At 45.3% G+C, this 27,853-nt stretch overlaps 1 protein-coding gene across 5 annotated transcripts; it reads left to right on the top strand.

Moving 5' to 3' along the window:
* The first annotated feature begins 13 nt into the window (after window positions 1-13).
* Window positions 14-26,683, top strand: LOC116939353 (E3 ubiquitin-protein ligase PHF7-like). 5 transcript variants are annotated; one of them, XM_076065155.1, is made up of 12 exons: window positions 14-460; window positions 583-799; window positions 2,593-2,674; window positions 4,598-4,682; window positions 12,887-12,984; window positions 13,521-13,622; window positions 14,589-14,713; window positions 17,570-17,738; window positions 18,302-18,408; window positions 19,857-19,973; window positions 23,444-23,574; window positions 24,006-26,683. In XM_076065155.1, exons 4-12 carry the CDS (start codon window positions 4,643-4,645, stop codon window positions 24,437-24,439), a joined length of 1,323 nt encoding a protein of 440 aa, XP_075921270.1. In that variant the 5' UTR covers window positions 14-460; window positions 583-799; window positions 2,593-2,674; window positions 4,598-4,642; the 3' UTR covers window positions 24,440-26,683. The 5 variants fall into 5 exon arrangements, with proteins under 5 accessions (XP_075921270.1, XP_032803483.1, XP_032803482.1 ...); XM_032947592.2 differs by having other exon boundaries at window positions 14-799; window positions 2,593-2,656; XM_032947591.2 differs by having other exon boundaries at window positions 14-799.
* Window positions 26,684-27,853: the final 1,170 nt, after the last annotated feature.

Genomic DNA, 27,853 nt, shown 5'->3' with positions numbered 1-27,853 from the left:
CACGTGGGCGCGCGTCCCCTAACGGTCGCGTTGGCGCGGTGACGTCACGGTCGGCGCACCAATGAGCGGGCGCGGTGCGCGTCACGTGAGACGCCGGCCCGCAGTTTGAAAGTCCACCGTTTGGTCGCGCCACGGAGTGTGGCCGTGGCGGTGGTGAGGAAAGTGGTGAGGAACGTGGTGAGGAACGTGGTGAGGAAGTGGTGAGAAAGGTGGTGAGGAAGGTGGTGAGGAAGGTGGTGAGAAAGGTGGTGAGGAAGGAGGCGGTGAGGAAGGAGGCGGTGAGAAAGTGGTGAGGGAGGCGGTGAGAAAGTGGTGAGGAAGGAGGTGGTGAGGAAGGAGGCGGTGAGGAAGGTGGTGAGGAAGGTGGTGAGGAAGGCGGTGAGGAAGGCGGTGAGAAAGTGGTGAGGAAGGTGGTGAGGAAGGCGGTGAGGAAGGCGGTGAGGAAGGCGGTGAGAAAGAGGTGAGGAAGTGGTGAGGAAGGAGGTGGTGAGGAAGGAGGCGGTGAGGAAGGTGGTGAGAAAGGTGGTGAGGAAGGCGGTGAGGAAGTGGTGAGGAAGTGGTGAGGAAGGCGGTGAGAAAGAGGTGAGGAAGGCGGTGAGGAAGTGGTGAGGAAGGAGGTGGTGAGGAAGGAGGCGGTGAGGAAGGTGGTGAGAAAGGTGGTGAGGAAGGCGGTGAGAAAGTGGTGAGAAAGTGGTGAGGAAGGCGGTGAGAAAGGCGGTGAGGAAGGAGGTGGTGAGGAAGGAGGCGGTGAGAAAGTGGTGAGGAAGGAGGCGGTGAGAAAAACGTGGTAAAGAAAGCGGTGAGTGACTACTGCCACCCTCCCCTATCATTCACCAACTCGCTGTATTTCACCCACTCACTCGCCCACCCAGCCATTCACTCGTTCGCCCTCTCGCCTACTTTAAACAACTTCCCTTTCTCCGCTTGCTCACATCTCCCGTTGCCGTCGGGAATGACTTTTAAATGTTCACACGTAACCTAAGCGGGTCGCGTCGCGTTTATAAAATCGCAAGCTGCAGTTTTCGTTCTCGTTGGAGGGATCCGCCGCTCGAAACTGATGCGCTGCAACACACCTACGAGACTGGCGTGTGTTGATGGCGGTGGGTGGCCAAGTTGCTTCAGATTGCCTACACAAAAGTCCACAGTGTGGAAGCAGAAGCGAGGCCGAGCTGGGGGCTAACGCTGCGCTACCTGGCAGCGGTGTGTGGCGTGGGTCCAGCTGAGGCCCATGTCGGGGGTCGTTGTGAATGGATGATACGGCTCTTGACATTAAATGTTGCAATTGAAGCAATTGTCGGGACCCCGGGGTCCCATCACTGCCCCGGGGTGGGAAAAACCGCGTAGCGACACGAGTCTTGTCGCCTTGCCGACAACAACAAAACTCTAGTGGTCAATCGATTGGCCTCGTCGAGAGCTACTCGGGGACACTAAGTTTCGTAAAAAGTAGAAAAATTACATAAACACGTTAAATTCACTGCCTGGGGGGCGGGCTCGCCTTGGCAAAGAAGCCGAGGATCGACAGCTGACCGGAGAGCGTCGTCACCCCCCGGGGCTCGCGTTTGTCCGGTGGGGTGGCGCCCATCGTGTCGATCGCCGCCTGCTGCTGCTGGCGCGTGTTGTTGGTGCGAGTCTGGGCGGGCGGCGCGTTGCTGGCGGGGTCACGTAGTGGGGCGGACTGAATAATAATTATTATTGACCTGATTTTTTCCGGACCCCCGGGGTCCCGCAAAATGATTCAATTGTCCTGCCAAACGTCCTTCATGGCTGGAGGAGGAGGAGGAAGCGGCGGTGGGGAGGGGGGTAGTTGCGTGGACGTTTAAGTTGACTGCGTATCGAAGTAGGATCCTTGAATATCAGTTTGGCCACGAGTAGAAATGGTGCAGAGTTATTTTGATCAATGACTGAACTGGCGGTCCCATTAGAGAAATTAACCAGCACACGTACAATGTCAACAACTGATACTCAGACTGATGCTTCTGTTGTTGAGTAACTCATGCAGCCAGCTATGGCTCTAGGATTTGGTGTTGCATGTTATTTATGTAGTTTATTGTAAAAATTCGGTCACAGTCCCTGTGATCACTGTTACGTTGCAATTATGGCTTTATTTTTTGGTGATTTCGAAAACGTTTTTTGGTTTGGACATGTTTGTTTTGTTAGACTGATGGCCTTTATCTAAGTTTTCTTGTGGTTGTTGTTGTTTGACTTGCATCCCACTGGGATTTTTTGCACACAGCGTTGGTGTACGGTGCTTTTTTCAGGAATATTTTGCTGGTTTTTTCATGGATTTTCTGTTTGCACAGTCACATAGTCACTTTAAGATGTTTTTCTTGTTCGTGTTTTGGTTTTTTGTTTGTTGTGGTTGCACCTGATTTAAGAGCCGAATGACTCACGGCTATACCAAAATAAATAAACTGAAACTGTATAAATGATGCATGGCATACATTTTTTTGGAATGACGTACATTTTAATCGGGCCTGATTTTCTGAAAATAACAGTGTATTTTATGCATATTTATTTTCCAAAAAGAGTGACTTTAATACCGTGTGAGAGAAAATAATTTGTGATTGGAGATTTGTCCATCTGATCTGGCAGAAAAAAGGAGTGTTGCACGTTCAATATGAAGATTATCTCCTTTACTTGGAAAACTCAACAATAAGTACGTCACACTGAGCAGGTCTGCATCAGCCTTCCCTATTCTGTGTGGTTGGTGTAAAAACAGAGTTTCTCAATAACCCTGCCAGCCACATATTGGTTGTAATCACCCATGTACATACGTGTATTGTTGAAACCTAGAGCAAATAGGGACATTAATAACAACCTCAACTTAATTGGCGACTGCCCTTTTCTCTTGTGCCGCAACAGGATCCTTCTGCAAGATAATACAATTATCTTCAAATTTCTAAAAAGTGGGGCGGCATTACGCTATTATTGATTAAGATCCCTTTAATGCTGGTTTCGGCAACTTTTTATATGTATAGATTTGGCAGTTTTTCAGTCGGACAAGTCCCTCATAGCACCACAGAATTTATATTGAATTTTTATTGGATCATGTTTATGAGAGTTACTGTGACTGAATTTATTCCACGAGTTGACTGCCAATATAAGCCTTTATAGTTACATGTACATATTTCCAGTGCAATTGAATGCATGTACTGTATATCGAAAGAGGAACATTAATTTTCAATACACATTTTCGTACAGGTAAGGTCAAATTTCAGTATACTAGTCAAGTTGTGATTTTTGGACAGTCCATTTCCTTTTGTGGTGCTCCTATGAAAGGTTTTTTAAATGGAATACTTGATTGTGATTGGCTATTCATTGGCATTTGACCTCGCCTCCCTCAATTCTTCATGTAATACCCAAGGATCTCCAAGTCATTCTCAGCATCTTCAATGAATCCTCAGCACAGCTGATGCAATTTTGTTATTCCAACTTGTAAATACCATCATGGTGAAATATATTTATCCTGCAAAAGGGTTTACTTATGAACATCTGTTAACAACTTAGGTACCCATCATACACTTTTTTCTTGTAACATATAAAGCATGTACCGATACTTGCTGTTTGTATGATGACCTATGAAAACATGATTGTAACTAGGATATGTACTGTATAACATCTTCACCATCCTTTGGGCCCTTCTTGCTTAAATATAATTTCTTTAGAAATACAGTTTTTTTCTGTAAGATTGTTGACTAGAGGCATGCACACAGTGAGACAGAAATACAAAGAGAGGGTGACATAGGGAGGCATAGAAACAGAGTGATACAGAGACACGGAGATGGTGAGACATACAAGTTGACAGTGAGGCACAGACAGGCACGGGGAGATGCAAAGAGCCACATGGAGACACGAAGAGGGACACAGAACCACAAAGGAAGACAACTGCCGTTCGCCACTAAGTGGCAGTGATGTCACCACAGCACTTGTCCCAAGCTGGGTTCACTTTGAGGCCACGTGAAGTATCGAAGGCTTGCTGTAAAGGAGGTCATGGAACAGACCCAGGTGTCATGGGTTGACTGACTGAGATGACTGGCAGATGTACCAACTGCTCCCCACTGCCAGCTTGCTGTGTTTTAGCTACTCAGCACTCTGCTAGTTGTTATAGTCTTGCTGCTTTGCCCTCCATTGTTGGAGGAGGGCAACTGCCTCCAACTGCCGGTAGCATCCTTTATGATCCTCCTCCACAGATGCCGATCTTAATACTAGTGCCAGTCATAAGCAAGTCCAATCAGTTCCACATCCTTCTGTACCACATAAGCCCATCTCTTCTCCAGCCCATATTGTGCCTGTAAAACGCTTGGATGAATAACTACCTTACACAGATTGTTATAGGCAGTGCAGCAATCTTCAATTATGTACTCTACTGCTATGCTTATGTGGCTATGCTGCCCACCTTGACTATCTACGCTAATCAGTTTGGTAAAGTATGTTAAAATCGCCCTGATGACCCACACAGCATCTGGTAGTCTTTATCCAGTAATTGGTTGACAAAGGGCTGTAAATGTAATTGTCGATATTATTTGATGTTTTTAAACTAATTTTCAAAATGTATTATGACATCACTGGAATGTTTTCTCTGCTTTTATTCTTACAGCTCTCTTACCAATTGTCGTGGGAAGCGGAGAGAAAAGCGAGAGAGATGAGCAAGGACAGTGGTGAGGTCATTCCTGAGGAGCCAGGCGAGTAATGCCTCATCCCCATGACCCACTTGCAAATACAGCGATACCTTGAATTTTATCCACTTGACTTTCGTCGCTTCACTCTTTCGGCCGTTTTCAATTATAACCACATTTCAAATTTCATCCACGTGCTTTCCTTTTTCGTTCGATTTCATCCATCCTTCTACGATGTTCGCGCCACACGCCATCTTTTTCGTTAAGTCTTTGAATAGTAGTCGTTCAGTGAGCGTCTTACCTATAAAAGTCATTTTTTGTCTGTGTGTCTTTCTCTCTGCGTGGGTTCCTTGTGACCTTTTAAACTTACAAACTGTGGGGTTTACGGATCGAAAAAGTACGTGGATACCACACCGTATGCCCGGGACGAAAAAGCGCTATTCGTATTTCACATCTGTCAACTTTAAAAGTAGTTAAATTAACAATTTATTACTTTCATAAGCACAGGGTGGCGCCAAAGCACACATCTGCGCACGCATGCGCGAGTTAAGCCGGCTCGAAGTGAGGGTTACCCAAGCAACGCACACACGCGATCGTTGGGGGGAATTCTCATTCATGTTCAAAATGAAAAGAATACACAACGCTGAGGTAGGTTCTTCACAGTGTGATGTCCCCCCCCCCACCCCAATGTGTGCACTTACCACTATTGGTCGGTAGATACTACTACTGTAGTCCTTTACTATTTAGATACTATGACTGTAGAGCAGGCGGGGGAATGGTGGGGGGGGGTGGGGTAGCAGCCCAGCCTGCAAAGGTGCCACCTCGGCCGGCTGGGCAATCTCAACGAGGCCGGGGGCTCTGCACGGGACTAGGCCTCACGAAGGCACTCTGTTCGTAGTTAGTGCTATAGAGTCAATATATACGACTAAAGAGTCAGCATGTACCACTGTAGTGATAGCAGGTACCGCCACAGTCGGTATGCACCGCTGCAGTGATAGCAGATACCGCCACAGTCAGCATGCACCACTGCAGTTATAGCAGATGCCGCCACAGTCGGTATGCACCACTGCAATAATAGCAGGTACCACCACAGTCGGTAGGCACCGTTGCAGTGATAGCAGGTACCATCACAGTCGGTAGGCACCGCTGCAGTGATAGCAGGTACCGCCACAGTCGGTAGGCACCGCTGCAGTGATAGCAGGTACCGCCACAGTCGGTAGGCACCGCTGCAGTGATAGCAGGTACCATCACAGTCGGTAAGCACCGCTGCAGTGATAGCAGGTACCGCCACAGTCGGTAGGCACCGCTGCAGAGATAGCAGGTACCGCCACAGTCGGTAGGCACCGCCGCAGTGGTGGCAGGCACCATCACAGTCGGTAGGCACCGCCGCAGTGGTGGCAGGCACCATCACAGTTGGTAGGCACCGCTGCAGTGGTGGCAGGCACCGCCACAGTCGGTAGGCACCGCCGCAGTGGTGGCAGGCACCGCCGCAGTGGTGGCAGGCGTCGCCACAGTCGGTAGGCAGTGCTGCAGTGGTGGCAGGCGCTGCCACAGTCGGTAGGCACCGCTGCAGTGGTGGCAAGCACCCCTACTACTGCTATCGAGTTGGTAGATACTACTATAGTTAGTTGATACTACTGCAGTCAGTATATACTACTGTAGCGATTGTAGATATTAATATGGTCAGTAGCTACTACTATAGAGTCAGTAGCTACTACTATAGAGTCAGTAGATACTACTCACAGTAGATACTACTATGGTCAGTAAATACTACAACAGTCAGTAGAAACTACTATAGAGTCAGTAGTTACGACTGTAGAGTTAATAACTACTATAGTCAGTGGATACTACTATAGTCAGTAGTTACTACCATAGGGTTGGTAGATACTACTGTAGAGGAGTAAAATGGGGACGTGACGTCATGTGTGCCATCCAGTGCGATGACGTCACGGAACGTGGCATCATGCGCGCTGGGCGGCTCGATGATGTCATGTCTCGTCTGGGATTTAAGAGGGACCCCGTGACGAAAGCGGGGTCACTTTGGGAACGGGTAGAGTGAGAAGGGTCGAGAGGGAACCAGGGGTAGAGAGGGATCGACGAGAGTCAGGAGTGAAGCCGGTGGTAGCCGTAGGAGGTGCTGCTCTTCCCGGTCGGTGGGGTTGGCTAGTGCCCCCATCCGATTCGAGGAAGAGAGACCGGAGCTAGCCGGGCTGGACCAGGACTTAGTGTGGGACCCCTAACCCCTGGGAAGTTGTCACACCCTTTGTGCTATTGTAATACACTTAATAAACTTTTGGCGAAAGCCCTTACCTTCAAGCCGTCTCCGAGTCGTCGTCGGGAACTCCTCAACACTACCATAGTCGGTAGATACTGCCATAGAGTCGGTAGATACTGCCATAGAGTTGGTAGATACTGCCATAGAGTTGGTAGTTACTACTATAGTCAGCGGATACTACTATAGAGTTAATAGTTACTACTATAGAGTCTGTAGATACTACTGTAGGGTCAGTCGATACTACTACGGTCAGAAGTTACTACTACAGTCAGTAGATACTACTGTAGTGTCTTCAAAAATTACTCACCGACACGTTGCAACAAGTCACCTGCTTCCACTTTATTTCACCTGTTCTTGCACCAGTTGTAGGCACTCCTATAACTATCTGTATGGTGACATAAACTTGAATTCTCCCCGCTCTTATCTATTCTGCACCTCACTTATCCTGCACTCGGCAACTCTGCCCTCAGCGACTCCGCACACAGCAGCTCCGCACTTAGCAACTGCACACAGCAGCTCCGCACTCAGCGACTCCGCACACAGCAACTTCGCACTCAGCGACTCTGCACACAGCAGCTTTGCACTAGGCAACTCTGCATCTCCACCGCTGCCCTCGCCTACGCTCCCTCATACCCGCTCACCCGTCTGTCCCGGGCGGGGGGTTCAGCCAAAAACCGGCCAGCGACGGCGTGAGGGTTGAGGTCCCGTTGACGGCTGGAGCGGCAGCGGCGAGATGTCTTTACTCTTGGTTCCTAGACAACAACAACTCCCTCCACTTATGCACACTCTCCTCTACACTACTATACAGTCAGTAGCTACTACTAGGCTCAATAGATACAACTAAAGAGTCTGCAGATATTTTGATTTAAAGCTTTCGTGACTGCAGTAATTCATATTCTTAGTTTTTTCGGTAAAGTCACGTTGAAGGGAAACAACAAAATAATAAAATATATATGGTCGCAACGTCGTGATAATTTTTTATTGTTTTATATATATTTTATTATTTTGTTGTTTCCCTTCAACGTGACTTTACCGAAAAAACTAAGAATATAGTCTGCAGATACTACGAAAGAGTCAGCAGACACTACTATAGAGTCGGTAAATACTACTGTAGAGCCAGATACTGCTTTAGAGTCAGGTCCTACTATAGAGTCACTAGATACTCCTCACTGTTGAATGTAGGGTGTAGATATATATGCCTACGCGTGGATAAAAAACATTTTTTGAGGGGGGGGGGTTGACAATTTTCGGAAACCTTTCCATAACTTTTTGGACTTCTGCAAGCATCTTATAATTTTATTGACGGACAAATGGACCAACGGCACGCCGAGCTTTCACAATAGCTTAGTATTTGTGTATGTATATGTTATGTTTTTAAGAAGAGAAGTTTTTAAATATGTTTTTCCCCTGGGCAACGCCGGGTACTTCCCGCTCGGCTCTTATATTTGTGTTTATTCATATATTATTAATACTGTACTTATTTCTGTGATTATACTGTAAACAACTCATAGTTATTTTTGTGATAACAGTATAATACTACAGTGTTCATAGTTAATTCCGTGATTATAAAACACGTGTACAGTATTCATACTGTGTTTATTTTTGTGATTACTGTAAAATACTTATTTTGTGCTTTAATATACATCAGCACTCGGCAGGAGTCGCACTCAACCACATGCATCCCGAACAACTCGGGTATAACTTCAACAACTCACCCTTCCATGCTTCACAGCATGTGTCCTCACACACTCCCGTCTATGCGCTCGGCCCGAACCCGTCGCATCCTGCTAACCTCGCATAAGTAATACTCTTTTCACCTGAACCCCCACAATTTCCATATCCCCAACGAGGATCTGCGAGAACGGTTCCCCATTTCCACGCAACAGCGTTAGCACCGAGAGCGGTATAAGTCCGTGGCCCATCCGCTCAAGACAGGCCAAGGAGAACCCCATCTTCAATCAGCCAGGTTTTACCGTTCCACAATGTAACGGGACCCCCACTCCGGAGCAATGTGAGCCCCCAGCCCACCGCTTCAGATGCGCAACGGAGGGTCTCGACCTCCGGGCCTTCAGATCAAGCCCACTGCTCCAACCGCACCATGGAGGGTCTCGACCTCCGGGCCATCAGGTCATGCCCACTGCTCCAGACGCGCCACGGAGGGTCTTGACCTCCGGGCCGTCAAGTCAAGCCATCTGTCGCAACCCGACGGGACCACTACTCCTGGGCACTATGCCCACATCTCACTGCGTGAGATGTGCACGGAGGGTCTCGACCTGCGGGCCGTCAGGTCAAGCCGTCTACCACAGCACGACGGGACCACTACTCCCGGGCACTATGCCCACATCTCACTGCGCTAGATGTGCACGGAGGGTCTCGACCTCCGGGCCGTCAGGTCAAGCCGTCTGCCACAGCACGACGGGACCACTACTGTCGTGTCAGGCGGATCTCTAGAGATACCTTGAATTTTACCTGAGCCTACTAATGCTCGCCGATGGGGGGGAATCTCCGAAACCTTCGTAGCCCCATGGCATCTGAACACACACTGGACATTCAACAATTGCAGGGGCATCCTGGTCAGGATCCGTGCCCCAGAGATGGGCCACAGCCAGCATCCCAATTCCAATACTGGTACCATATCTCAACCTCCCCCTACTCTGATACAGGCTACTACGCCCCCCCATTCCTCCGTTCGCGGCTACTCACACACACACACCACAGTGAACCCCAAAGATCCCTTAATTCAACGGGCTTCGTGACAAAACGACTCCAGAATCACAAGTCCGAGGCACTCATCCCACAACATACATGATTTCACACCATACATAACATATACCCGATGAACCAGCCCCTACCACTCGGCTGCCAGCTTTCGCTACTGCATGCCCGAGTTTGGCCTCTACGAATCCCCGATTACCCTGATGCATGAGGTGATTTTTAGCGGTCAGGTGTCTGGTGCATCGCAACTTGCCTGGGCCGGGCCGTAGCTGTCGACGAGGCGGTGGACGCAAGAAGCTCCATGATGTCTCCACGACGCTTGGCATCCCCGCACGAAGGGTCGAAGCTGGCCGCAGCAGAGCAGGCGAACCAGGGCGCCCGTGGCGAAGGTGCCGAAACGGACAAGGATCGCCACTCCCGGAGCCGTCCCGGTGTCCCCCCGTCGCCACCGGTCCCCTCCGCGATCCGCTGCCGTCACTCCCCCCGAAGACTCCGTTTCTTCTTGCGACGGCTCCACGACAATCTTGGATGGTCAGCCAGCCCATTAATCTCCAAGCCGAGATTTTCTGCTCCATGCAGCCCCCCAAGGCCGTCCTCGTGAGGTCTCGCACGCTTGCAGGCACCCCTCGGCCCCGACGGTGGGTCGTATACAGCAGACATCCCCTTGTAGGCATCCTGAAGCATGGCCCTCTTCTCCTCAGGGATTGCCCAGAAAACCGCGAGGCCATCATCGTCAAGAAGCGTAGGCAAAGCAGTCAGCGCCTCTTCCTCCGTCCAGCCGACAGACCGGTACGCTACTCCAAACCGGCGGGCGAAGGCACTCCAGTCCCCCCCCCCCGCCACCGTAAATTCCTTGATCAGTGGCAACCTTCGTGGTTGCTCGAGGGCTTCTCGCTCCGCCGCTCGAAACAACACCGCTTCCGCTGCCTATCGCGCAGGCTTCAAAATGGCGTCCGTCTGTCACGTCGCCTCCCGCGAAATGGTGACCCCCGACCACGTGGCCTCCAGCGCAGGAACCCCGACCACAGGCGGCTGCTCCACCATCCCCGCACGACTTTGCGGCTCGTCCCCGGCTGCGTCGACTCCCGAAGTCGCCACTCTCCTCTTCGACGTCAAGTCAGCGACGGTCAACCGGAGCCGGTTGACCGTCGCATCCTTTGCGCCCTCGGGCTTCGTCACCGGACTCCCGGGGCTGCTGGGGGAACTCCATGGCTGCCTCCCTTCTCCATCCATGAAGAAGCTACAGGTGGGTTCTCACCTTCCTTTCTTCGGCATTTTCGAATAGCCACTCCTGACACCACTGTAATGTAGCTCTCAGAGACAACATCTTATCTTCCGTATATTTAATATGAATAAAGTCAACTGACAACTCAACGATTAACTGTGAGTGACTCTATACACTGGGGTAGTTAGACAACTCTATTCAGAGATAACATAGCTTCTAGTCTCAAGACAACTCGCAGACGATGGAAACGACCCATTCCAAGGCGACGACGATGACAACGGCGATTCTCCACACCAACAGCCACCAGCTCCGGCTCGTGCCGGCTCTTAAGCCTCGCCCGGTCCGGCCATGCCCCTATTCTCGAATTCTCCTCGCCGCACCTGCTCTGTCACTCACCGCCCTAATTACACTCCCCCCACCATTGGATCCCGTGCTCCCCCTTACGTGACTCTATCAACGTTTGTCTCATCAATCATCATTAGCACGTCCATTGGTAACCATGGTCCCGGGGAACCATACTGTCCCACTATCGCTCCGTACTGTCTTTACATAAATACAGAAAAAGGATAAAATGGTTCGGGAAACAAACATAAATCAGACACAATATGGGTTTGGGAAAGACACATTGCTAAACGTAATGGTGACCATTGAACGACAATTGGGAGGAAAGACAACCAGAGGAACATTTCCAATAGGACGACCACCGTGAAGGTGGAGCGATGAGATCCGTTCATGTGTAGCAGTGAGATGAATAGTAAAACAGCACTGGATCGTGAAGGATGGTGACATCGTGGGGAGGCCTTCATCCAGCAGTGGATAGAAAATGGCTGATTATATGATGAAATGTTACGAATTCAAGTGTTAAAATGTCTTTCTTTCGAATTAAAAAAGTTGGCTATTGTCCAGGAAATCTTGTTCATTGTGCAATTGCTTGAAAATACGTGGCATGTGCATCTTATCTCTATATAAAAGGGAAATTTGTGATTATGTGTGTCTGTTCAAAAAGTTTAACGTACTTACCGACATGCAACAAACTAAAAATTTGCCACGTGGGTACTTTCCAGACTGTACGCCATGCAAAAATTATTAAAATAGGCTTTTGTATTTTTTTTGGGGGGGGGGGAGCGCAATTATGCATATATTTTGCACGGCAAGTGAGCTGTGACGTCACATGTCATGTGACCAATGTGCGGAAGCGTCACAGAGTGTGCCTGCCGATCGCGGGTAAAGTGCCATACAAATGTGTTGCAGGTCTAAGGCGTTCTTCGCGCAGCATTGCTTTATTATTTCAGTCGTTTACTGCCCTACGCACCCTGAAAGTTGTGTGTGTCTGCAGCAAGCGCGTGTATGTGTACCTATGGACGCGCAGGTGTGTGTGTGTGGGGGGAGCGGTAGTGTAGTGGTTAGCGCGCTGCGCTACGAACCCGGCGACCCGTGTTCGATTTCCGCTCACGGCCGCCACCGGTGATGATTATTTGAACCGGTCCTGGGCCTCCCCTAGGTCGACTCAGCCTCAAACGAGTAACTCGTGTGATTTGTGAACATCGCCACTGGGGGGACAAAGGCGGCCGGGCGTGGTGCTGTCCACCCACCCCCTCGTGTGCCGTGCCGGCCCTTAATAGGTGCTCGCTAACAGCACTTGCCCCCAACAGTCTCACAGGCTACACGGGGGATCTTTGTCTTTATCCTGTGTGTGTGTGTGTGGGGGGGGGCAGCGACTGTGTAGCGATTCTCGCGCCGCGCTACGAACCCGGCGACCCGAGTTCGATTCCCGCTCACGGCCACCACCGGTGACGATTATTTGAACCGGTCCTGGGCCTCCCCTAGGTCGACTCGGCCTCAAACGAGTAACTGGTGTGGTGTGTGAACATCGCCACTGGGGAGACAAAGGCGGCCGGGCGTGGTGAATACAAGTCCCGGGCGAAACCGGGTAGTAAAGTTCGTATTGTATACTTGAAAAAAATATTTTAAAGTAAAATAATTGTACATGTTTAGAGATTTGCATATTTACATTTCATAACTGAGAAATTAGTATTTATTTTATGTTTCCTTCAGCCTGCAAGCTGTGTGGCTTCGCAGAAAACAACGCCTTACAATATGGGGAGAAAATCACTGATCCAGAAAGTGGCATCACAGTCCATTACTATTGCCTGGTAAGCAACTTGCCTACTTTTACATGCTGTCATCTCTGGTATATTTGCCTTTGGGTGGGGGAGGGAGCCATGACGCAGTGATAAGTGTACTGCACTATGAACTCGGTGACCAAAATTTCATTTAATAGCGTAGCTTCCCACACTTTCTCGTTCACTGGTCCTTTCATCCATGTTAAAGGCTGGAATGAAAGGAAAAGGTGGACATAAGTGTGAGCCGATAGATGCCTAGCACCCCGTTTCTCACCTGTCCCCTCCATGACTACAAGATAATAACGGCCCTACTCACTGGGGAAATGCATATGAATTATTTTAATTGAAAAAATGTATAGTTGATTACATAAGTTGCCTTTCTGTTTAGCATGTAATCATTCAAGCTTAAGTTCATATAAAGCTGAAAGTTGGTGCACTGCTATAAATAAAATGTATTTAATGTAAATACAAATAATGTATGTGATTATTTGTTTGTATGTGTCATGATGTTGACTGTTGGCTATGAAATAACATTTGAACGTGATTTTGATTGTCCGGTTTAATAGATTTTTTCAAGTGGCCTATGTCAGCAGGGAAATGACTCGGAGGGCTTTTATGGCTTCCTCCCAGATGACATCATCAAGGAATTTAAAAGAGCAAGCCGTTTGGTCAGTTTAATGAATATTGTACTTTCACTGCAAAGTCTTTTATTTGTTATTTGTTAGTTGCAGCATTTGCTATGTGTGTTCAATTCACATACACTGCATACGTTTAAACATTGCATGTTATTTAGACCTCTAACCTTAGAACCCATTTGATTGGACTTCTTATTTTAAATGAATGTTGGAGAATATAAGAAAATGGACAGCAAATGGCAAAAACATAAAGTTAAAATAAAACAGTACAAAAAATGTAATTATATAATGACTTCATCGCTATTTTTGCATACGTTGATCAACTTAATACATCGTAACAGATTAGTGATGGTGTAATTTGATATTCTAAGGTAGGCAGGTAGAATATTACAAAAAATAAATGTTTTACAACATTAACTGCTGCCAAATAACTGATCACTTATCTCAACTTAGATTTGATTGTAAATCTCATTAAGCTCCTACCTGAATGTATCTGATTTTAGTGCTGTGGTCAAAGTCCTGAATTTCTTTGATAGTTTCATGTATTTTAAACTTGTGTGGCAAGACTTAATGAAATAAATGATGTATCAAATTGACTTGTCTATAGTTTTACATAATTATGAGTAAATTACAACAAATTCAGTGTTTACACAGTATTTCTTGTTTGATATTGACCCTTTCCCATTCCAATGACATACATGTACGTAAAATAACTTTATCGGGACCGAGGCTCCCACAAGGCCACGCGGGAGGGTGCGTGGCACAGTTTGGCACCAGCTATCATAGAGTGCGGTTGTGTCGCTACAGTTCTCTGTGGTGAGTACCATGTCTTAAAAAAGTGCTATGCCTCTAAATAGAATTAACGCTGAACCGCTTGCACGTTCAGAGAATCGGCGGTGAACAGGACCCGCCTTGCTTCTTAGAGGCATCTCGGAACGGGAAAGGGTTGACTGTCGTGCATTTGGTCTATGTTTACTCCGCTCTCTCATGCCACCACAGAAATGTATGCTTTGCAAGCAGAAAGGAGCTGCTATTGGGTGCAATTTAACAAGTTGCAGAAGAAAATTCCACCTGCCTTGTGGAATAAAGCTGCATTGCCTCTTTCAGTTCCATGGCACATTTCCGTAAGTTTTTTCAAACATCCATGGCCACAAGGCTGGTTTATGAAGTTAAAGCAATGTTCACAGCCCGTACGCGAAGCCCAGGCCACACATACAGTGAGGTAAAAAAGTATTTGATCCCCTGCTGATTTTGTACGTTTGCCCACTGACTAAGAAATGATCAGTGAATAATTTTAATGGTAGGTTTATTTGAACAGTGAGAGACAGAATAACAACAACAAAATCCAGAAAAACACATGTCAAAAATGTTTAAATTGATTTGCATTTTAATGAGGGAAATAAGTATTTGACCCCTCTGCAAAACATGACCTAGTACTTGGTGGCAAAACCCTTGTTGGCAATCACAGAGGTCAGATGTTTCTTGTAGTTGTCCACCAGGTTTGCACACATCTCAGGAGGGATTTTGTCCCACTCCTCTATGCAGATCTTCTCCAAGTCATTAAGATTTCGAGGCTGACGTTTGGCAACTCGAACCTTCAGCTCCCTCCACAGATTTTCTATGGGATTAAGGTCTGGAGACTGACGAGGCCACTCCAGGATCTTAATGTGCTTCTTCTTGAGCCACTCCTTTGTTGCCTTGGCCGTGTGTTTTGGGTCATTGTCATGCTGGAATACCCATCCACGACCCATTTTCAATGCCCTGGCTGAGGGAAGGAGGTTCTCACCCAAGATTTGACGGTACACAGCCCCGTCCATCATTCTTTTGATGCGGTGAAGTTGTCCTGTCCCCTTAGCAGAAAAACACCCCCAAAGCATAATGTTTCCACCTCCGTGTTTGACGGTGGGGATAGTGTTCTTGGGGTCATAGGCAGCATTCCTCCTCCAAACACGGCGAGTTGAGTTGATGCCAAAGAGCTCCATTATGGTCTCATCTGACCACAACACTTTCACCCAGTTGTCCTCTGAATCATTCAGATGTTCATTGGCAAACTTCAGACGGGCATGTATATGTGCTTTCTTGAGCAGGGGGACCTTGCGGGCGCTGCAGGATTTCAGTCCTTCACGGCGTAGTGTGTTACCAATTGTTTTCTTGGTGACTATGGTCCCAGCTGCCTTGAGATAATTGACAAGATCCTCCCGTGTAGTTCTGGGCTGATTCTTCACCGTTCTCATGATCATTGCAACTCCACGAGGTGAGATCTTGCATGGAGCCTCAGGCCGAGGGAGATTGACAGTTCTTTTGTGTTTCTTCCATTTGCGAATAATCGCACCAACTGTTGTCACCTTTAACACGTAGGCAAACGTACAAGATCACGTTTGCCCACTGACAAAGAAATGATCAGTCTAATTTTAATGGTAGGTTTATTTGAACAGTGAGAGACAGAATAACAACAAGAAAATCCAGAAAAACGCATGTCAAAAATATTATAAATTGATTTGCATTTTAATAAGGGAAATAAGTATTTGACCCCCTCTCAATCAGAAAGATTTCTGGCTCCCAGGTGTCTTTTAAACAGGTAACGAGCTGAGATTAGGAGCACACTCTTAATAGGATTGCTCCTAATCTCAGCTTGTTACCTGTATGAAAGGCACCTGTCCACAGAAACAATCAGATTCCAAACTCTCCACCATGGCCAAGACCAAAGAGCTCTCCAATGATGTCAGGGACAAGACTGGAATGGGCTACAAGACTATTGCCAAGTAGCTTGGTGAGAAGGTGACAACAGTTGTTGCGATTATTCGCAAATGGAAGAAACAAAAGAACTGTCAATCTCCCTCGGCCTGGGGCTCCATGCAAGATCTCACCTCGTTTAGTTGCAATGATCATGAGAATGGTGAGGAATCAGCCCAGAACTACACAGGAGGATCTTGTCAATGATCTCAAGGCAGCTGGGACCATAGTCACCAAGAAAACAATTGGTAACACACTACGCCGTGAAGGACTGAAATCCTGCAGCGCCCGCAAGGTCCCCCTGCTCAAGAAAGCACATATACATGCCCGTCTGAAGTTTGCCAATGAACATCTGAATTATTCAGAGGACAACTGGGTGAGAGTGTTGTGGTCAGATGAGACCAAAATGTAGCTGTTTGGCATCAACTCAACTTGCCGTGTTTGGTGGAGGAGGAATGCTGCCTATGACATCAAGAACACCATCCCCACCGTCAAACATGGAGGTGGAAACATGCTTTGGGGGTGTTTTTCTGCTAAGGGGACAGGACAACTTCACCGTATCAAAGGGACGATGGACGGGGCCATGTACCGTCAAATCTTGGGTGAGAACGTTCTTCCCTCAGCTAGGGCATTGAAAAATGGGTCATGGATGGGTATTTCAGCATGACAATGACCCAAAACACACGGCCAAGGCAACAAAGGAGTGGCTCAAGAAGAAGCACATTAAGGTCCTGGAGTGGCCTAGCCAGTCTCCAGACCTTAATCCCATAGAAAATCTGTGGAGGGAGCAGAAGGTTCGAGTTGCCAAACATCAGCCTCGAAACCTTAATGACTTGGAGAAGATCTGCAAAGAGGAGTGGGACAAAATCCCTCCTGAGATGTGTGCAAACCTGGTGGCCAACTACAAAAAACGTCTGACCTCTGTGATTGCCAACAAGGGTTTTGCCACCAAGTACTAAGTCATGTTTTGCAGAGGGGTCAAATACTTATTTCCCTCATTAAAATGCAAATCAATTCATATCATTTTTGACAAGCGTTTTTCTGGATTTTTTGTTGTTATTCTGTCTCTCACTGTTCAAATAAACCTACCATTAAAATTATAGACTGATCATTTCTTTGTCAGTGGGCAAACGTACAAAATCAGCAGGGGATCAAATACTTTTTTCCCTCACTGTATATGCAATTCGTTGTCAAGTAAATATGCAGTTTGTATTCTTAATATATAAAATGTGGATTTCTGTTTTTAGGTCATTCTGCAAAGAACACCGCCCAATCCAGCTTGAAATGAGGGGCCGTGCTGACGTTGAGCCACAGACTTGTGTGCTGTGTCTAGAAGTCATAGATGATCTATCATCTTTTGACACTCTGCGCAGTGCTTCCTGTTGCAACACTTTTTTCCACCGCTCCTGCATACAGGTGAATAGCCGAGACCCTGTCTTGAGTTGTATGTATTGCTTTAATCATTCCTACTGCCATTACCTGGGACATTGTATTTGGTCAATTTCAATGCGTTGTTTTAGCTTGCAAAGCTAAAGAAGGCGTGAGTGGATAATTATTGGATCGGTGATCACCATGCACAAGGCAGGTTGTAATGGGCTGCTGCTGCGGGCCTATGTTGTGGGTAACAGGGAAGTGCAGCAAAATACATTGTACTGTACATCTATGCAGCCATGTCTGTGCTCCCTGCCTTTACCGACCCGCAGTAATCAACATGGTTAAATTATATTGCATAACCCCCCATGTGGGCAGGTTCTCATATAGCATTGGGTTGACAAAAGGACAAGTCCATTTTCTTAAAATCAGAACCTCGATTGATATATAGGTGCTATAAACGTAATGATCCCTTGTAGTGGTGTGTCCTAAAATAATAATATCCTGACATCCGTGGTAGGACATGGAAATACAATGCCGTATTGCGCGTTTTACCAAAATTACACTTGAACTTTTTCACAGCATGACTTGCTTTTGTTCCGCAACAGCAACAAGCGTTGCACTCGGGATTGTTCTTCTTTCGCTGTCCCATCTGTAACAACAATGAGAAGTTTCAAGCTGAAATGCTTCGCATGGGTATCCACATCCCTGAGAGGTAAACCGCTAAAATATTCAAATATTGGCACTATTTTGATTTAAAGCTTTCGTGACTGCAGGGATTCATATTCTTGGTTCTTTCGGTAAAGTCACGTAGAAGGGAAACAATAAAATAATAAAAATATAAAACAATTAAATTCTCACGACGTTTCGACTGCAACACAAGCAATCATCATCAGGTGTGAAAACCACACCTGATGATTGCTTGTGATAATTTTATTGTTTTATATTTTTATTATTTTATTGTTTCCCTTCTACATGACTTTACCGAAAGAACCAAGAATATTGGCACTATTATTTGGATTGTTGTGGAACATCTTCAGAGGTCTCCTTTCTTTTTTATTTTCTATCACCAAGATGTATCCCAGTTGTGCTACGTGCGTTATGAAATGTGACAGCATGTTTCCATTCTGCAACTTGCTACTGACAGCAAAATGTGTGTTTATTTGGTGCAATTACTGACCAGGCAAAGTCCCATCAACTCGCTACGCTTGAGAACCGAGTTTATTTTGGGAGGATGCCCAAGATTTGACCCCAGAATCTCGGTAATGCTTGCTCTTTGTTTTGACATGGGCACTGTAAACCCGCTGAAACTATTTTAAACAAGACCGTGACTTTAAATTAATATTCTTTTGCTCTTTCGTTAAAGCCACGTAGATAGAAAAAAATAATAATAACAATATCACGACGTTTCGATCACAACACAAGCAATCGTCATCAGGTGAAAAAAGAAGTCTGTGTTGTATCTGACGATTGCTTGTGTTGCGATCGAAAATCGTCGTGATATTGTTATTAATTTTATTATTTTTTCTATCTACGTGGCTTTACCGAAATACCCAAAGAATAAGAATTCCTCCAGTCACAAAAGCTTGAAGTCAAGATTTAAATTAATAGATGCTGCCATGGTGTTTAACGGTTAGCACACTGGACTTGCAATCCAGAGGTCGCCGGTTTGATCTCCCGGCACGACAGTTGAAACACTGGACACGTTTCTTAAATCCACCCCATATCTGTCCACCCAGCAGTATAAACGAGTGCTGCACAGGTAGTTATGATGCATGTGGTGGGGTATCGAGTGGGTATTCCCACCTCTTACAAGATGTCTAGCCAATGTGGAAAAGTAGGCCAAATACCCTCTAGTTTTTAACCTAATTTTTGTTTTTGCAGATTTTGGAGAGTACTTTACATGTTACTATAAATAGTTGTTTACACTCAGTTCTATCACTTATGTTTTTACGAGGTACAAATAAATGTTATGAGATATATTTTAATGTAATATTTCTAACACTAAGCCTTGTAGTTAAGGAGTTAAGATGCATGGCTATATGTGCTGTATATATGACAAACACAATTGTTACTTGGTGGTAGTATCCTCCCCCTTGCAGGATTAAAACAAATCTGAAATTGATCAAAGCTAAATTTGAGATTGGGATTCATTTGTTAAAGGGATGCATCGTGGGAGCGTGACGAGAACGCCTTTCAAGAGCTACTGACACAGTACCAGCGCTGTGACATCAAACGCTGCCAATGTTCAATGGGACGGGATTACAACAAAGCCAACAGGTATGTGCACACAGGTTACAATCCATTCCTGACCTGCTCAGGGAGTTATGCAATTCAACACTCCGCTACTTTGTCATAGCAGTGTGTTTGGCCATAGCGAATACGGTTTCTGGATGCAGCCAACTGTGTTAAGATAATATACTGGTCTGTTATGAGCGTGGTTAGCATTTAAAACAAGGACATAATTGGCATCGTCATGTATCACTAATAACACTGGTATACAGCCAAAATGCCTCCAAAATAAATGTAGTCCAACTGTACTAATTCTGGGTTACTGAGAATGAAAATGATGCTTAAAATTGTTGATTGGCTCTAGTTTCAAGATATGCTATTGGGTCAGTATATACGACCCTTGACTTGGGAATGGTGGGGGATATGTGAATTATCAAGGGAAGGGATCTCAATTTAAGCCAGAAATTACTAAAATACATCTTTGACTGGATCTATGAATAAATATATGACTGGGTTGGGACAGTAGTTTATTTTTGAGCAAAACAATGAATTATGCAATCTGATCTTCTTTGGTTCTTTCGGTAAAGTCACGTAGAATGAGAATAAAATTGATCAAATAAAATAACACAATAATATTCTCACGACGTTTTATGCAATCTGAACCTGGTATTGCATCATACATGATATGAATTCCATCATGTTATTCCCCTAGACGTCATGGATGATGCAATTGTAGTGGGTTAAATTCAGGCGCTCACTGGACTTTGGAGGCAACACTTTATTAGCTAACACAACAGGTAACACTTCACATAACGACTTAAGGTGGTAGCCACCGTTCCTAACTTGGCTAACCCACGGGGATGCTACATCACTGGACCAGGACAGCCCAACACGCTGCCCTGGTCCACTAGCGGAGACCGAAGAGCTTAATCCCAGAGATGACCCAGCAGAACAGCACAGAACAGTCCAGCTCTCCGTCCGCGCCCCGTTTATAACCACTCCGGCGTGGCTGGCTCTGCCCCAGGCCACGCCCCCTTCCCGATCCTTCGGGAAGGCCCGAACCCCAACCACGTGACCCCCCCCCCTGGGGCCCCTGGCCCCCCTTTATCCGGTCGCGTGTCCTGTTGGGTTCACGCAGAGTGTCACGGCCCGACACGACCCCCGTGACACCTGCCTACAGCCCCCATACCGAGCCAATAGAGTAGCGTCGTTCTACTACACTACACAATCATAACTAGGCTTACATCCCTCTGCTGAACAATTTGCCCTATATCAGCTCGAGAAAGCATACAGTGTCGTGCTTTCTTATTTGTCAGCGTTTGATTTTGCAAAGGGACATTTCTGCTTAGCCAAAGTGAGCAAAGATGCCTTGTAGTTGTGTGAACAAAGCAGATAACTTCTGCTGTTTGTGGTGAAGTGACATTTGCATCACAAAAGCACAGTATAACCACCATGGGTAAGAAAGCCTATCATCTTTATTTTGGCTGCAAAATTGGAGATCAGGACAAGATGTGGGCCCCACACATATGCTGTAACACTTGTGCAACAAATCTTCACCAGTGGTTGAACAGGAAAAGGAAATCCTATGCCTTTTGCAGTGCCAATGATTTTGAGAGAGCCAACAGATCACATCGGCAATTGTTACTTCTTCATGGCACCTCCAGCTGGGAAAAAGGTGTGTCAAAGAATAAAAAGTGGACTGTGCATTATCCAAACATTCCATCAGCCATACACCCGGTACCCCACGGAGAAGGACTGCCGGTTCCTGATGCACCACAATCATTCTCACTTGAGTCAGATGAAGAGGAGGAGAATTAAACTTCTGGTCCTGAACCATCAAGGTCACATGACCCAGATTTTCTCCCATCCTCCTCCTCTGAGCCACACCTCATAACACAAGGTGAACTGAAAGACCTTGTCAGGGATTTGGAACTACCCAATAGTAAGGCAGAGCTGCTGGGCTCCAGACTGCAGCAGTGGAATATCCTGGCAGGTGATGTTAGGGTTTCCATGTTCTGTGACCGTCAAAAGGATCTTGTCCCATTCTTCTTCATGGAAGGTGATCTTGTAGCCTGCAACAACATCGATGATGTGATGGCAGCCCTCAACATCGTTCATGATCCAGATGAGTGGAGACTTCATTGATTCATTGAAGATGAGTCTTTTAAAGCTGTTTTGCTGCATAATGGCAATGTTTTGCCATCAATTCCAGTTGGTCATGCAGTCCATATGAAGGAAATCTGTGACAACATGAAACAACTTTTGAGGTGCATAACTATGACCAACATCAGTGGTCTGCAGACTGGATGCACAAAGTACTGCTGTTTTCTCTGCGAATAGGATAATAGGGTGAGAGATTACCACGACATCAAGATAGATTGGCCAGTCCGACAGTCATTGGAGCCGAGGAGGAAAAGTGTTCAACATCCACCACTTGTTGAATCAAGGAAGATTTTGTTACTACCCTTACACATCAAGCTGGGTCTGATGAAGAACTTTATCAAAGCCATGGACAAAACACAAGCAGCTTTCAAAGTACCTCCATGGAAATTTTCCAAGATTAAGTGAAACTAAGATAAAGGAAAGTGTCTTTGTTGGTCCTCAGATTCGTGAACTTCTTCAAGATGATGCATTTGACAGTGCACTGCGTGGCAAGGAAAATACGCCATGGAAAGATTTCCAGTTAGTGGCAACAAATTATCTCGGAAACAACAAGGCAGACAACTACAGGGAGTTGCTGGAACACCTCAAGGCATACAAAAGCTTTGTGGTTGCAACATGTCACTAGATACATTTTTTGCACTCTCATCTAGATTTTTTTCCGACCGAACGGCGGAGCAGTGAGTGAGCATGGCGAGCGATTTCACCAGGACATTGCAACAATGGAGCCCATCAATGCTTTCAGACTATTGCTGGATAGTGACAAGAGACGCTCCATTTAATGAATACAAGAGACAAGCCAAGAAGCACTGAGTAGACAATGAATAAGGACTAAACTATACATACTAGTTTTTTGCCTTTTGTTTCATAGTACATTTTATTTTTATGCTAACGTTTTAAGTGTTACATGAACAGGACAAGTGACATGTTATCATGTAAAGCAACCATAACTCATGAAAAGACCTAGGTTTACAATTTGAGTAAAACTCTCCTAATATACATAGACGTAACATGTAAAAACTTTTATATCTTGGGAACAGTAGCCAATCAATTGTTTTAATTGTCATATTTTAATTGAGCACGTTAAATTCGATAATAAATAGCACGTCATCTCAGAAGTAGACGTCTAAAAAATTGTAGACCAGTGTAATTTTACATTTTGCGTTACTCCATAAGATGAAAATGGAAACCAGCCGAATGATTCTTCAATCAACTATATAACATGGCCATATTTTCCACGTTTCTGAATTATGTCGTACATATTTTCCAACATCAAGTTTACATCTGCTAGTGATGAGTGGTATAATCGATAACCAGGTTCCAACCGTGTTGTTTCTCTCACGAAATATCCATTTCAGTAAGTGGGAGGTGACGCGCTGCGACTGCTGTGGGGCAGCCGGCGCTCATCTGGCATGTGCGGGACTGAAAAGTAACCAAACTGACTGGTTCTGCTATGGATGTCGTCCGCTCCTGGCGAGGAGTAAATCGCGTATGTGCATAAGCTGCTAAGTCTTTTTTTGTTGTTGCTGCTGCTGTCGCCAATTACGATCGTGTGGTAAGGTGTTTATTAAAATCTTGCGTGCGGTGTTTTGGTTTGCAATGTTTAATTTTTGTAAAAAAAAAAAACAACGTTCTAGCTCACAGCTGAGCGACCTCATAAAAAAATGTTTTACTAAATAGTCATTTGTATCATGGAGACTAAGTAACAAAATACATAAGCAGACTGTCTCCTTCACATTTGTCCCTCCACTTTACACATCGATAAACGCTTCCTGCTCATGGGATTGTTATAGAGATTGGTCAAAAATGCCCCTAAATCTAAGGACCTAGATGTTATTTATAAAAAAAAATTATGCTCAAATAGAGCCACAGTGGAGTACATCGGACATAATTGTATTAAACTGCATCGTATAATTTCAGCGCAAGGCAAGATTGGATCTCCAAAACTGCAGCTTTCGTTTCCTTCATCTCCTCTGGATCCTGAGATGGAACGCAGGGATAAAAGCAGCTTCAGCCCATCGCACACGAGAAAAGAAGATGCCGTGCCCCTCTTCAAACATACGGATGGCAAACAGGGTGCACATTCTACTACGCCGCCACAGTCTGCATACAGACGAGCAATGGGCAACAAAGATGCACCAGGATACCCAGTTTCTAGCCCTGAGGAATCGAGCCCGTTAGGTGGTAAGGTGAAGAGTAAATGTGTTAGAGGGCTTCTTGATCACCAGGTCAATAGAATGGTGGGAAAATCTCATAAATGCAAACGTACCATTAGCCATTCCTTCACAGATGTATTGCCACTTACAAAAAAACATTCAAAGAGTCACAAAAAAAGTAAGACGAAGCTTACATAGGGGGCATGAGAACAACACGGCTCCTCTGGCTCTTGAGATGGGACAAGCACTCGCTGGCCACGTGGAATTAAAGAGGTGTATAGCATTTGTATCATATGTAAACTATTGGTAAAGGTGGAATTTGGTGATGGTAGGTTGGGTGATGGGAATCCTATTGGAACACAATTGACCAGTTTGAAGAGCTCAATGTGCATAAGCAGTTTTGAAAGTGGAATACAAAAAATGTGCAGATAACATTTTCATCTGAATGGAGCTGCTTGGCAAGCATACGTTGATTTGACTAAACAAATACTCCACCATATTGGTTGCAGAGTAATGAAAACCATGTTATTTCCATTGTACTTGTTATTTTCTAAGTTCACTGGAGCAGCAACTTGATAACATCAAATGTTTTTTTCAATGCCAATACGCAGCTATTTGGCCTAGATGTTAAAAACACATAGCTTCTAAATGTATCCCCATTATGAGATAAACATTTGCGTTTTTTACTATGTCAGCAAAGACACTGGCTTCAATCATCGACAAACCTTAGACATGTCCTCGACAATGATGAATGTCTCGTTTTGTGTTTTAATGAAGGGCTGCACAATGTTCAGAATGCTAGTTTCATGTTTTAAGTTATTACATCGATCACTTGTAATAATGCCTTGCATCTGTATGAGCAAACCATGTATGTATTTTTTCACTTCTTTCACACCATACGTAGTGAACCGTGTTAATCGGAAACCATAACTAGCTCATTAGAAAATGCCTGTACTGTACATTGCTTTACAGTTTTCATATGATTTTACTCAAGGGTATACCAGACAACATTTTGGCATCATGTTTAACACTTCCATATCCCGTAAGTTCTGGATCGTTTGAAATGGTGTCCAACTTTAAGCTCCTCACACGGTTTACCTTAGGTGTAAATCTCTTGGGTCCATTTTCACATGCAAAAAAAATAAACCTTAATTATTGCATCCACCTTTTCATTCTATTCCATTATTACTCGTATGCCAAGTTTTACCATTTATGAAGCTTTGAGAAAATCTTCATGTAATTATCGGCTTTGTTCTGTGCTCGTCTTCAAAGTATACCGAAAGTATTACCGTTTTCATTTTATATGTAATGTATTCATGTATGAACCGTATCCAGCTACACTGATTATTCAGATTTAGCCAAAAATAACAGTTAAGTAACCACAGGCAAGTGAAAAAGCATGATTTGGTGTACCACAAGCCTCAGTGTTGTTTAACAATCTGCAGGAGCTAGGATTGTCTATAAATAAAAAGCACATTTCCACGATGGTAACTTTTCATTATACATGCCTAATTAGTGTAAAGCACTCGTGGTTATATATTCACTAGGGTTTGCTGCATGTAATACATGTTTATCCATTATAAATCACTTCTGTTCACAAACCTTTTTTTTCCACCCAAAAAGTTTTTCTAACAATCACGTCTTACCAATCTATTGAAACATTTAATCAATGACGACTGTCGTCGGTATTGAATCTGGTGTCGGGTATATTCACCTTCGTTTGCCCCAGCGGGTTGGCAACCAAAATGACGGATTTTTTTTTCTGGAAATTCGGCAAAACTCTATTTCAAGAGCCGGAATGGAATGTGGTGAATACGGAGAATGTGGCCCTTGATAAATAACGTCGCGAAGCAGTTATTGGAAGAGTCGCATGCGGCTATGTAATATTAATTTAGTAATCATCTACACGTGCTTTGTAAATACATTACACACGACATACTCTCAGTACCGCCTTCATAGTTTTACATATTTTTTTACGTCAAGTAGTTGTTTCTTGGGTCAGTGTTTAACTACGTGATCGTTTTTTATTTGCTTCGTTCATTTATTTGGATGGTTAATCTTTCTATGTTTTTAATATTGCCTTTAGCACGCAATTTAGACAATGTGTTAGAATAATTTTAGATGTTGCGTGTTCAACCTGAGCGCTAAATCCGTGGTCGGTTTTGAGTAAACATCTCGGCAAATGGATACGTTGGTCGTGTAACATTGGGATATGCAGTGTTTTGCATCGTCTTGAATACGCTAATATGTAATCTTTTGTCTGCAAGCTAGAGACGCGTACTGTGGTATATTTGTTGCTGTTAGATATGTTATCTCACTTTAAATTAACTCTGTGAAATTTTATTAGGTGCTGCTTTAATCACGTGTGTAGCGTAGATGTATGTTTTTCACCGTGGTCTAATGAAAATAATACAAAATAAAGGATTTGGCGGCACAACTAAATCGTGTTTATTTGGGGTTTGTGAGACGCAGGGGATATTGAAGTACCGTACTGTAACACCCACCAACAAGGACATGCAGAGTCAGTCTTTGCGATGGTAATGTCAACCTGTTCACCTTACATTTAGTACAGGTGATCATTTGCGTAACAAAAATGTTTTGCAATTGCTGTTGTTTAAAGGTGATTGCATTAAGCAATGTCCACTGGAAAATTGCAAAGTTCGTACTATTGTTTGTGCACCCTGCACGTCCATAAGTAAATGCTTTAACGTGCCCTACGGTAACAGACATCGTTATGAAATACAATTACGATGTTTTGAATGTGTGCGTATTGTTGGAATGGCTTAATATATGTAGTGTGGGTTTCACGAGAGTGGAAACGGTCGGTTAGATGCAACACATTTATTAACAATTGCTACGATACAGCACGTAGCGAACCTAACACTTGAAGGGGTGTAACGGTCCCTTCACCCACTGCCTCAGCAGGTGTCGGCTCCGGACTGGCGTGCGCTAGCTACTATTGGGGCTACGGGAAAGGCCGTAATTATAATATACTACTAGCTTGACGACCCGGCTTCGCCCAGGACTTGGATTCACCACGCCCGGCCGCCTTTGTCTCCCCAGTGGCGATGTTCACACACCACACCAGTTACTCGTTTGAGGCCGAGTCGACCTAGGGGAGGCCCAGGACCGGTAAAAATAATCGTCACCAGTGGTGGCCGTGAGCGGGAATCGAACTTGGGTCGCCAGGTTCATAGCGCAGCGTAGCGCTAACCACTACACTACAATGCGTTACGTTTCCACATGCGCGGGTCACATGACAGATTTGACGTCACAGCTCATTTGCCGTGCAAAAAAAATGCATTATTGAGCTCCCCCCCCCCCCAAAAAAACTATTTTTTTAAATTTTTGCATGGTGTACCCACATGGCAAATTTCCAGTTTGTTGCATGTCGGGAAGTAGGCTAAACATTTTGAACTCACAACTTTGCCTTTTATATACATGGAGATATTGGGGGGGGGGGGGGGGGGACACATCCGACCCCCAATATATTCAAATATGCTCAAAATGTCCCCCCCCCCCCCAATATATTGCTATAAAAAAATAATTGCTATGCTATGTAAGTAAAAACAATTTGCTAAACCTTGGCCACAATATCTGGATTTGTCTTCA

Source organism: Petromyzon marinus, chromosome 6, assembly GCF_048934315.1.
Source record: "Petromyzon marinus isolate PM22_M1 ecotype Great Lakes invasive population chromosome 6, UKy_Petmar_22M1.pri1.0, whole genome shotgun sequence".
Lineage (NCBI taxonomy): Eukaryota > Metazoa > Chordata > Hyperoartia > Petromyzontiformes > Petromyzontidae > Petromyzon > Petromyzon marinus.
The sequence above is the reverse complement of the archived record's forward strand: the minus strand, read 5'-3'. Positions and strand labels throughout refer to the sequence as shown.